The sequence below is a fragment of the Dipodomys spectabilis genome, unplaced genomic scaffold, assembly GCF_019054845.1.
Source record: "Dipodomys spectabilis isolate Male_0828 unplaced genomic scaffold, ASM1905484v1 ptg000050l, whole genome shotgun sequence".
Classification (NCBI taxonomy): Eukaryota; Metazoa; Chordata; class Mammalia; order Rodentia; family Heteromyidae; genus Dipodomys; species Dipodomys spectabilis.
The window spans coordinates 9,173,516-9,185,364 of NW_024870727.1; the positions used below are offsets into that span (position 1 = coordinate 9,173,516).

At 46.3% G+C, this 11,849-nt stretch overlaps 1 protein-coding gene across 2 annotated transcripts; it reads right to left on the reverse strand.

Annotated features, from left to right (window-relative positions):
• Window positions 1–726: 726 nt before the first annotated feature.
• On the reverse strand, window positions 727–11,817 carry Lrriq4 (leucine rich repeats and IQ motif containing 4). Of its 2 annotated transcripts, none has more exons than XM_042678877.1 (6): window positions 11,321–11,817; window positions 10,066–11,144; window positions 7,807–7,980; window positions 4,929–5,067; window positions 3,340–3,536; window positions 727–1,054 (listed from the first exon to the last, which is right to left on the reverse strand). In XM_042678877.1, exons 1-6 carry the CDS (start codon window positions 11,418–11,420, stop codon window positions 863–865), a joined length of 1,881 nt encoding a protein of 626 aa, XP_042534811.1. In that variant the 5' UTR covers window positions 11,421–11,817; the 3' UTR covers window positions 727–862. The 2 variants fall into 2 exon arrangements, with proteins under 2 accessions (XP_042534811.1, XP_042534812.1); XM_042678878.1 differs by having other exon boundaries at window positions 10,066–11,190; window positions 11,321–11,383.
• Window positions 11,818–11,849: the final 32 nt, after the last annotated feature.

Below are 11,849 nucleotides of genomic sequence, written 5' to 3' on the forward strand. Positions count from 1 at the left end.
AGCACCACATAAGCAAAAAGAAAAAAAGCCAGAAGTGGCGCTGTGGCTCAAGTGGTAGAACGCTAGCCTTGAGCTGAAGAGCTGAGGGACAGCTCCCGGGCCGGACCCCAAAAAAAACAAAAACAAAAAAAAAAGAACTTACAATTCACTATTGGATTCCTTCCTTCTTCCCTTCTTTTCATTCTTTTTCTTACTTCTTTCCTTCTGTTTCTTCCTTCCCTTTCCTTCTCTCTTTTTCACTCTTCCTTCCTTTCTTCCCTTCCTCCCTTTCATCTTTCCTTCTTTTTCTTTCTTCTTTCTTTCTCTCCCTCTCTTCCTTCTTCCCCCCCCTCTTCCTTCTTTCCTTCCTTCCTTCTTTTTTTCATGTGCCAGTACTGTAGCTTGGACTCAGGGCCTGTTTCTTGCCTTTTTTAGTCAAGGATAGTGTTCTACCACTTGGGCCTCAGCTCCACTTCTGATCTCTTGGTGGTTAATTGGAAGATAAGAATTTCATAGACTTTCCTGCTTGAGCTGCCTTTAACTGTAATCCTTAGATCTCAGCCTCTTGAGTATCTAGGATTTTAAGTGTGATCCACCAGCGCCTGGTAAATTTTTGTAGACAGAATAGTATAATGAACCCCTAAACCCCTATTATCTGGTTCTCTGGTTTCATTTGAAACTTTATCACCTTTTTCTCCCCACATTATTTTGAAGCAATTCCCAGGTATCTTTGCATACACCTTTAAGTAAAAAGAAGAATCTTTTATTATTACAAGTAGCTATAAATTGACAGATAATTGTGTGTGTGGCTGGCATTGAACGCTTCACATTGTGGCTTCAACATCCATTCGGGTTAACACCCTTAACTCATTGATTTACAGTATTATTTCTTATTTCCCTTTCCAGGCTTCCCTTTTCCAGGTTTCTTTGCTGCTTCTGCTGCGGCGGCGGCAGCTGCTGCTTTTTTATCTTTTTTATCTTTTGGAGAGGACTTTCCTTTCTTTCGTCCTTTTACTAGGTCTTCAAATTTCCCTAGGCCTCTAATCACCATGACCCCACGCCACCACGATTGAATCTGCAAATAAGATCAATACAAGCTTAGTATCCCTTCGAATCATTATTGTTAAGGTCTGCATATGGCCTGGCCTTTCTGAAACCTCAGGCTGAAATTTGATTCCAGATGTAATCAAATTGAGAAGAGGTGGGACCTTTAAGAGGAGCTTGGGTTGCAAGAGCTTAATGGCACTCTTGGGAGTGAGTTCTTGCTCTCAGTGAAGCTGGATTACTACAAGGGACAATCATTTCAAACTAAAGCTGTCTCTGGTATTTAATCTCTCTTCTGTACAAGCACTCTTGCAATATTAGGACATTCTCAACAGATGCCATTACTATGTCCTTCCTCTTCCTAATGTCATAGACCAGAACTCAAAGTCAATCCTTACTCTCTTGATTCACTCAGCCTCAGATCTCCTGTGATTGAGAACCAAAGATGATGATAATCTGGAGGCTGTGAAATCTCCCTGTTCTGGTCTGTGGTCTTAGTGACATGGAGAATAGGCTATGACTAGACTTCCAAGCTTGACTTGATTTTCTATCTTTCTCGGCCAGGCTGTCACTCTTTCAAACAGAAAACAAAAAGGAAAACAAAACAAAACAAAAACCAAGACACTTAATCCTGTGTAAGCCAGGTAGTTGTAGACATTTGGAAAATAGCAATGGAATGCTCACATCCCTGACTGTGGAATTCACAACCAGTTGGGACAAACAACAAATACAGGAGTGTGTGCCTGGAATATGGTGATAGAGCGATGAAGAAGGGCACTGCGTAGGGAGGGCAAAGAGGAACATCAGAGAGCATGTGTCCTGCTTTTCCTGATGGTTAGGGTGCTCAGGTCCTTCTAAAGCCACTTCACACTTATTCTTCGCCTCCTCCTCTCCTGTCCACCAACACAGGAACAGCCCTGCCCTTCCTCCAAAAGCAGACACTTCTAAGAAGCTCCCAGTAGCTCCCTATTTCTTCCAGAATAAAACTTTGACTAAAAGAATTAAAAAAAAAAAAAAGGCTGGGTGCTGTTATCTAGCTACTCAGGAGGTTGAGATCTGAGGATTGTGGTTTGAAGACAGCCCAGGCAGAAAACTCAGTGAGACTCTTCTCTCCAATAAACTACTCAAAAAAGCCAGAAGTGGCACTATGGCTCAAGTGGTAGAGTGATTGCCTGGAGCAAAAAGCAGCTCAGAGACAGCACCCAGGCCCAGAGTTCAAGCCCCAGGATTGGAAAAACAGAATAAAAGCTTTATTATGGGGGGGGGGGGAAGAAGAGGGAGGGGGAATGGGAGGGAAGGGATGGGAAGGGGAAACAAAGGAAGAGGCAACAATGCTTGATAAGAAATGTATTCATTACCTTGCTCATGTAATTGTAATCCCCCTGTACAGTATTTTCACAATTAAAAAAATAAAAATAAAAAATTTACCCTGGCTCCAGTGCCCTCTGTGATTCTCCTGTTCCCCTGACCTCTTGGATCTCTTTTTGTTTTGTGAGTATACCAGTCCTGGGGCTTGAACTCAGAGCCTAGTTGTTTACCTTGAGCTTTTTTTGCTCAAGTCTAGTGCTCCATTTCCAGTTTTTTGATGGTTAATTGGAGATAAGAATTTCAGGGACTTTCCTGCCCAGGCTGGCTTCCAACCTCCAGCCTCCCAAGGAGCTAGAATTAGCTACTCAGTGTGCAATCAGGGTAGGGTCCTCCTTGATCTCTTAACCCCTCCTTGCTAACACTGTTCCAGCTACATAAAGCCTTCCACTTCCCAGGCAAGCACTTTACCACATGACCTATACCCCCTGCCCTTTTGTAGGCTTCTTTTCTGATTAAAAAAGGGGAAGAAACACAACGACAATAACATAGGGCCGAAATGTAAAACTAGTCTCTTAGCCTTGGAGACAAAAACAAAAAGTGAATGAGATTTTCATGTCAAGAAGGACATGGGGGGGGGGGGGCGGGGAGGAGGGAGGGGGAAGGACATGTGTAAGCTGGATGGCATGACTCATGCCTGTAATCCTAGCTACTCAGGAAGCTGATATCTGAAGATCCTGGTTTGAATCCAGGCAGGAAAGTCTGTCTCCAATTAACCACCAAAACAGCTGAAAGTAGACCTGGCTCAAGTGGTAAAGCACTAGTGTTGAGTGAAGCACAAAAACTAAACAGCTAAGGGATAGCACCCAGACCCTCAAGCTCCAGGACTGGCACAAAATCAAAAGACATGTACATGCATATAAACACAGACCCACAGATCCTTTGGTAGATACGAGGGCCTTTTCCCAAAGCAATTGTGAACACATTCACAAGGACCTGTGCTGCTTTTACCCTTATTGCCGTTAGTTTCTTGGCTTTCTTCTCCTTCAGGTACTTCCAGATGCTCTGGATGCCTCGGGCACAAACATCCTGGGGTGGGTCTTCCATGGGGTTGTCCATCAGGGTCAGAACCTGAAGATTCTCTAGTTGATCTAAGTTTTCTGGAATCTCTGTGAGCAAGTTGTCCTCTAGCAGTAGCTCTTTCAAATCTGGACAGAGTTATTTTGGTTTTTTTTAATGGTGAATTTATCTTAGGAACACAGTATCAGTGAAATTTTTCTCTGTATAACTAATGTAAACAGATAAATGGATTCATGAGTAGGTGGAAAGATGTGCAAATAAAGAATGATTTAGGGACTGGGCATAGTGGTGCATTCCTATAAACCCAGTTACTTGGGAGGTAAAGCAGGAGGATCAATGTTCAAGCACATCCTAGACAAATTACTGTGAGACCTTACCTCAAAAAAAAAAAAAAAACTAAAAGCAAAAGAACTGGGGGCATGGCTCAAGTGGTAGAGTGTTTTGCCTAACAAGTTGAGTTCAATTCCCAGAACTACCCCCCTCACCCCCCCCCCCAAAAAAAAGCCAACATCCAGTAGCTCATGCCTACAAACCTAGCTATGTAAGAGGCTAAGAGAATATGATTTAGTGTCCGAGGCCAGTGCAAACAGAAAAGTTCATGAGACTATTTCCTAAAGCATAGCTGGATGCAGTGGCATGTATGTGTTATGCAAGGGAGGGTGAGATCAGTAGGATCGTGGTGCCAGGCCAGCCTAGGCAGAACAATTCAAGATACTGCCTCAGTGGAGGGAAGGAAGCTGGGTGCTAAGGCAAGCACCTCTGATCCCAATCATGACAGGAAGCCTAAAGTGGGCCGACAGAAGCACAGGTGGGGAGCTTGAAAGCTGGGCAGGAAGTGAGACCCTGTTCTAAAAATAAAAAGAAAAGAAAAACAAGGTTAGAGGCATGGCTCAGCTGTATCATGTCAGCCCAGCAACATGGTTTCAAGGAAGAAGGAAAAAAGGAAGGAAGGAAGGAAGGAAGGAAGGAAGGAAGGAAGGAAGGAAGGAAGGAAGGAAGGAAGGAAGGAAGGAAGGAAGGAAGGAAGGGAGAAAGGAAGGAAGGAAGGAAGGAAGGACTTAACCTATTGGAAAAGGTTTGTGTGGTTACACAGAGATCATATGTGATTTTTCTAAGTCAGTCATATAGTTCCAAAAGTTCCTTTGCTGATTTTTACCTTCTTGAGTCAATACTTTTCCTGTTAGTCCAGTGACTTAATAAGCTGGATGAAAATTTCCTTCTGAACTCCAAGTCCAAATACTAGCGAACAGTATGCATATAACAATCCATTGCTGGGGATGGACATAATACAAGTAGAGATGTATGCTGAGTTTCTTAGCAATTATGACCTTATTCTCTTTTTCATTCAGATTACAACTGGCCTTTACAAGATGGTTAGGGAGGCACCTGGCCTCCCTCTAGGGCTCAGCCTCTCCAAACCTAGGGCCTGGTCTTTCAGAAAAGAGGGAAGCCATTCATTGCATCCCTCAAATTGCTGCCCTCAAATTCTATAAAGCCGTAGATATACTAAGTTTCCTCACCTTGTGCTTGGCAAAGGCTATCTGGGATCTGTTTAAGCAAATTGTGCCGGCAGTCAAGAACTTCTAGATGAGGCAATGACCCCAAAGATATGGGAAGGTACTCGAGGCAATTGTTCTCTATGTGCAGCTCTTTAAGACTCTGAAACAACACAAGTATGGCACAGTGAGCCTTATCTTTACTCACAACTCAAATCAAAGTGAGAATCCATGTACTCTCAAGGGGGAAATCATCTATTGAGATATAGGAAAAAGCATATTTAAATGCCCAACATCAAGCCTATAACCCTAGCTACTCAAGAGGCTGAGATCTGAAGATCATGGTTCAAAGTCAGTCCAGGCAGGGAAATCTGAGACTTTTGTCTCCAAGTAACCAGAAGAAAAAAACAGAAATGGAGGTGTAGCTTACATGGTACAGCACTAGCCCTGAGTAAAAAATCAAAAGGACAGCGCCTAGGCCTTGAGTTCAAGCCATGGTACTGGCATGCATGTGCATAAGCACAAGCATGCACAAACACCAATAGGCACACACACACACACACACACACACACAAAAGCTAACATCAAAAAAATCTCTTTTTGGGCTGGGAAGGTGGCTCAGTGGTAGAGCGCTTGCCTTGCATGCATGAAGCCCTGGGTTCGATTCCTCAGCACCACATAAGAAAAAAAAGCCAGAAGTGGCACTGTGGCTCAAGTGGTAGAGCGCTAGCCTTGAGCTGAAGAGCTGAGGGACAGCACCCAGGCCCAGAGTTCAGGCCCCACAACCGGACCAAAAAAAATAAAAAATAAATAAATAAATCTCTTTTTTTAGTAAAACCATTTAGACTTTAGTTCCTTTGGTGCAGGAAAAGAGAGTATGGGAACTTTGTTTTACTGAAACTTTATGGAGAAATAGTTTGGATAATTTTAGTGAATTTGTCATTTGTCCCTTTCAATATCAGAGTATCTCTAGAAGTTACTTCCAAATTACAATTGCTGCAATGATCAAACCAACATTGGCTAAGAGGACATGACCATAACATGAAGACTATGGAATCAACTACTTTTCAACTTTACTGAGCAAAAATTTAACATTTGTGTTTTGCCCTGTGTATGACATGTTCAAGGAGCAAAATTACAAACAAAAAAAAAAATCTATGAACAGAGGGTAAGGAATGGAGAAATCCAAATGGAATTTCTAAGTCATGGTGAGCAGCATTACCTGTGTTGTACCTGCCAGTGCTTAGTTCCAAGGTTGGGAATTATGTAGTAGCCATCATCGAGTTGTTATTTAGGGCTGGGAAGTTGGCTTAGTGGTAGAATGTTTGCCTACCATGCATGAAGCACTGGCTTCAATTCCTCAGTACCACATAAACAGAAAAAGCCAGAAGTGGCACTGTGGCTCAAGTGGTAGAGTGCTAGCCTTGAGCAGAAAATCTCAGGAATAGCACCTAGACCCTGAGTTCAAGCACCATGAACGACCAAAAATAAAAAAAAAGAGTTATTATCTATTATTATTAAGTGCATTATTATTATTAACAGACACATGAAAAATGCAATTATTAAATAATGCATAAATCAGTAGGGCAGGGCTGGGAAGGTGGCTCAGTGGTAGAGCGCTTGCCTTGCATGCATGAGGCCCTGGGTTCGATTCCTCAGCACCACATAAGCAAAAAGAAAAAAGCCGGAAGTGGCACTGTGGCTCAAGTGGTAGCGGGCTAGCCTTGAGCTGAAGAGCTGAGGGACAGTGTCCAGGCCCAGAGTTCAGGCCCCATGACCGGACCAAAAAAAAAAAAAAAAATCAGTAGGGCATGGTGGCTCATGGTGAATCCCAGTTATTCAGGGTATTGAGATCAGATTTGAGGCCAGCCTGATCAAGAAGTTTGAGAGACCCTAGCCCAAGCAATAAAAAGCTGTAAATCAAAAGTATGTGCCTGTCAGCTACATGGGAAGCGTGTTATTTTTTTTTTCCTGACCAGTCTGGACTATATGAATTATAACCAAAGCCAAAATAGCTGAGGCAGTGGCTCAAGTAGTTAGAGCACCTGTCTAGCAAGTTGTAGGCCCTAAGTTCAATCCTCAGAGCTTTCAAGAAGAAAAACAAAGCAGCATACATGAAGACATGCTTGTGGGTGCCAGTGGCTTATAACCTTAATCCTAGCTACTCAGGAGACTGAGATCTAAGGATTGTGGTTCAAAGCCAGTCCTGGGAGAAAAAGTCTGTGAGACTTTTATCTCCAATTAATCAGCAAAAAGCTGGATGTGGAGGTATGGCTCAAGCAGTAGAGTTCCAGACTTAAAGAAGCTAAGGGACAGTGGTCTGGCCCTGAGTCCAAGCCTCAGTACTAGCAGAGAGAGAGGTAGGGGAGAGGCCGGCAGGCTAATAAAGCTGCTGTTCATAAGATTACTTTGTGGCTTGGCACAGTAACATGGACCCATCACCAATATAAACTTAGTGCAACAAGATTCCTCATCACTACACATGGAAGGAGTCACACTGACTCTCAGCCATGTCAGTTGTATAACACCTTAACTCAAAACAGTACCATTGTCAAGGAGTTACTTAGAAAACTGGAAATGAAATGGGAAGAGGCATGACTCCATGTCTACAAAAAGAAAGATACATGCCAGGCACCACGTGAGCACAAAAACTCAAGGCCAGTACCCAGGGCCTAAGTTCGAGTCTCAGAACTAGCACACACACACACACACACACCCCAACACACGGGTAATAAAAGAAGTACTACATGGCCTCTTCATCATTAATAAGGTGTTCAGTGCCAGCAAAAAACCTCAACATATTCAAATGACTGTATGAAGTAGAAAACAGAATGTGGACCCCTGTTCTCTTAGTACCAGCCAACTTCAAGGTGCTTCTTTTCTGTTTACGACAGAGGCTTACCTGCAGTTTTCCAACTTGTTCTGGCAAATAGGTGAACTTGGTTCCCTGGTCTTGCCCGATGTATAATTTCTCTAGAGACATGAGAGAAAACACTTCCTCTGGAAAGGAGACAAACTCATTTCCTGTGAGTCCAAGTATCTTCAGTTTTGAAAGCAAGCCCAACTCGGGAGGTAACTAGAAGCATTCCAAACAGAGAGGGTTCGGGTAAGACTGCTTTTAACAATCAGCAAAGACATTGGGCTGTGGGGTTTGAGCTGAAGTGCTACATCAGAAGTAGACCAACTGAGGGCCTGGGAAGGTGGCTCAGTAGTAGAGCGCTTGCCTTGCATGCCTGAGGCCCTAGGTTCAATTCCTCAGCACCACATAAGCAAAAAGAAAAAAGCCAGAAGTGGCGCTGTGGATCAAGTGGTAGAGCGCTACCCTTGAGCTGAAGAGCTGAGGGACAGCGCCCAGGCCCAGAGTTCAGGCCCCAGGACCGGACCCAAAAAAAAAAAAAAAAAGAAGTAGACCAACTGAGCTCTGCTGCTGAGCAGTGTGCGTGTTTGCATGTGTAGTATGTACATTTGCAGGTCTGCATTCTGGAGGTCCTTCATTTTCTCATTGCCAATCTGATTTCACTGTTATGCATTATTTGTTCTTTTGTTTACCGGTAGTAGGGTTTGTATTCAGGGCCTTGGGCTTTTAAGGTTGTTTTTTTTTTGTTCACGTGCTCGACTTCTTGTGTCACACCTCAACTTTTTTTCCTACTTATTTGGAAATAGTTTCATGGATTTGTCTGCCCAGGCTGGATCCAAACTATGACTCTTAAATCTCTTGAGTAGCTGGGATTACAGATGTGAGCTACCAGCACCTGGCTCTTTGTTTCCTTGTACCAGTACTGAGGTTTGAACTCAGGGCCTGGACCCTATCCCTTAGTTTTTTGATCGAGAGCTGGTGCTCTACCACTTGAGACATAGCTCCACTTCATGAGTCTCAACAATGCAGCAGGGACCGATCTGATCTTGCGACTCTCACCACATGGGGGCGTATGCACTGCCTAGGAACAAAGCTGTTTTTGTAGTTCAGTTTCTGTTAAGTGGAACATTGAAGACTAAAATGCATAGATCAGAAAAACCCCTGGTTACTGAAGCCCTGTGTGGAGGTGGTCTCCGTTAAGAATCTAGATAGGCCCTAAGCCTGCTAGGACCCCTGGCTCTCGTTTGCAGGCTGTGCGGATTTGGAAACATTTGATGTTGAGCTCACTATCTGCCATTATCCTCAACGAGGACCAGAGTCCTGCAAGGATTGAATGAGAAAGCCAATGTAAAACACATACCTGTGACTGGCACACACGTGTTTTACCTAAATGTTAGCTACTAGTTGTGATCGCTATTGGTGTTTAGGGGAAAAAGAAATAATTTGGGCACTGGTGGCTCACGCCTGTAATCTCAGCTATTCAGGAGGCTGAGATCTGTGAGTAGCAGTTCAAAACCAACCTGGGCAGCAAAGTCCATGAGACTCTTCAGTTAACCACCAAAAAGCCATAAGTAGAGCCCTGGCTCAAGGGTAGAACATCAGCCTTGAGCAAAAAAGCTAAGAACCGGGCTAGGAAGGTGGCTCAGTGGTAGAACGCTTGCCTTGCATGCATGAGGCCCTGGGTTCAATTCCTCAGCACCACATAAACAAAAAGAATAAAAGTCGGAAGTGGCGTTGTGGCTCAAGTGGTAGAGCACTAGCCTTGAGCTGAAGAGCTGAGGGACAGCGCCCAGGCCCAGAGTTCAGGCCCAACGACCGGACCCCCCCCCCAAAAAAAAGCTAAGGACCAGGGCCCAGGGCCTGAGTTCAAGCCTCAGGACCAGCATTAAAACAAAGAGGAGGAGGGGGGGGAGAAAGAAAGAAAAGAGGAGGAGGAAGGGGAAGAGGGGGAGGAGGAGGGGGGGGAAAGAAAGAAAGAAAGAAAGAAAGAAAGAAAGAAAGAAAGAAAGAAAGAAAGAAAGAAAGAAAGAAAGAAAGAAAGAAAGAGACAGAAAGCAAGCAAGCCAGGTACCTGTGGCTCACACCTGTAATCCTAGCTACTCAGGAGGCTGAGATCTGAGGATCGAGGTTGGAAGCCAGCCCAGGCAGGAAAGTCCAATGGCCTCTTATCTCCAATTAAGCAACAACAACAGCAAAAAGCTGGAAGTGGAGCTGTGGCTCACGTGGTGGAGCGCCGTCCCCGAGTGTCAAAGCTCAGGGACTGAGATCAACCCCAGCACCTGCGCAAGGAAAGCGGGCCGGTACCTGGAGGAGGTTGTTGTCGTCCAGGGCCAGGATCTCCAGGTTCCTGAGCGAGCAGAGCTGCGCGGGCAGGTGGTCCAGGTGGTTCTGGCTGAGGTCGAGGAAGCAGAGGTTGGTCAGCCTGCGGATGGAGCAGCGCAGGGAGCGCAGCCCCGCGCCGTGCACGTAGAGCAGGTGCAGCGCTGGCCACCGGCACACCTGGCGGGGCAGCTTCTCCAGCCGGTTCCCGCTCAAGCCCACCTCGGTCATCTCGACCAGCTCCTCCAGGTTGTGCGGGAGGGAGTGGAGGAGGTTGTGGGACAGGTCGAGCACGGCCATGCGGCCGCACAGGTGCAGCGACTCGGGCAGGCTGCACAGGTGGTTGTAGGCCAGGTAGAGCTTGTGCAGGCGCCGCAGGTGGCCCACCTCGTCCGGGAGCGCCGTGAGCTGGTTCTCGTCCAGGTCGATGATCTCCAGGTTGTTTAGCGCACACAGCTCCGAGGGAAAGACCTTGAACTGGTTTTGCTTCAGGTAGATCTCCCTCAGCTTGGTCTGGTTCACGATTTCCTTCGGCAGCGATTCCAGGTGGTTGCCGGACAGCCCGAAGAGCTCGAGGTGGTGGAGGGCTTTGCAGAGGGGCACGGGGACCTCCCGGAGGTCGGTGTGGTAGAGGCGCAGCTCGCGCAGGGCGCGCAACCAGGACAGCACGCCCAGGGAGGACGGGAGCAGCGGGTTGGAGCTCAGGTCCAGGCCCTCCAGGCTGCTCAGCCTCCCCAGCTCCGGACACAGGCTCCGCACCCGGTTGTTGTTCAGGTAAAGGACCCTGACGTTCTTGAGGCGCTGGATGTCGGCGGGGATCTCCTCTATCTGGTTGCCTTCCAAGTGGATCTCCTCCAGTTCCGCCAGCGCCAGGATCTCCGAGGGGATGCGCGTCAGGCCCCGCCGGGAGGCGTCCAGGAAGAACGTCCTGTCGGTGATCTGCGCCTCCTCGCCCGTCGGGGGCACTCTCAGGGGAAGGCCTTCGGGCGGGAGTCTGTCCTTGGACATGATTTCGAAGGGATGTTGAAATATTCCAGAAAAAATCTGAAAGGTCGTCGTGGACACTAAAAGGAAAGAAAAATCAAAATTCTCCGGCCATCAGAGTTTGCCCTTAAAAAAAGATTAAAAGTCGAATTGATTAAATTAGTGACACTGTTCTGTAACATAAAACTTATGTTTCATAGAGGTTCCTCTTTCTCTGGGGGAGGGGGAGGGGGGGAGAGAGAAAGCCCTCTTATACCTGGTTCCAAGTGAGAAGATGACCGTGGACTCGGTGATCCCAGTTGTCTTTTGCCCGTTACCTCATTAGAATCTATTTCTTTTGTGTGTGGCCGTTCCATGGCTTGCGTGGAGGGTCTCCTGCTCTCCGGACGGGCTCGCTCGTGGCTGGCACTGTACCACTTGGACCAGGCTTCCAGCTATTGCTGGTTATCTAGAGACCGGGAGTCTTTCAGACACTTCTGCCTAGCTTGGCTTCCAACCCTACTCTCCAGATCTCAGCCACCCGAGGCCTTTATAGTTTGTTGTTATTGCTTTTAAGAGTTTGGGGTTTGTTGTTTAAGAAAACGATCAGGTTCATTCCAGCCGAACAAGATCTACTTCATTCGTACAATATAAGTTCCTCGACGTAGAGAATACTTTGCCGGAAGTATTTGTGTGGAACCACATGGATCTATCCCTGATCGCCCCCCACACACACACACTTTCCGTAACGACATCTGTAGCCAGCCTCCAGGGACGCTCTCCCGGACGCCCCGCCCCTCACAGGT

Coding starts and splice junctions, on each gene's coding strand:
- Lrriq4 (XM_042678877.1), bottom strand. CDS start 11,420: ATGGAACGGCCACACACAAAAGAAATAGATTCTAATGAGGTAACGGGC. Junction 3,537..4,928: donor TAGCCTTTGCCAAGCACAAG/GTGAGGAAACTT, acceptor AACTCTGTCCAG/ATTTGAAAGAGCTACTGCTA. Junction 1,055..3,339: donor AGAAACTAACGGCAATAAGG/GTAAAAGCAGCA, acceptor TCTTATTTGCAG/ATTCAATCGTGGTGGCGTGG.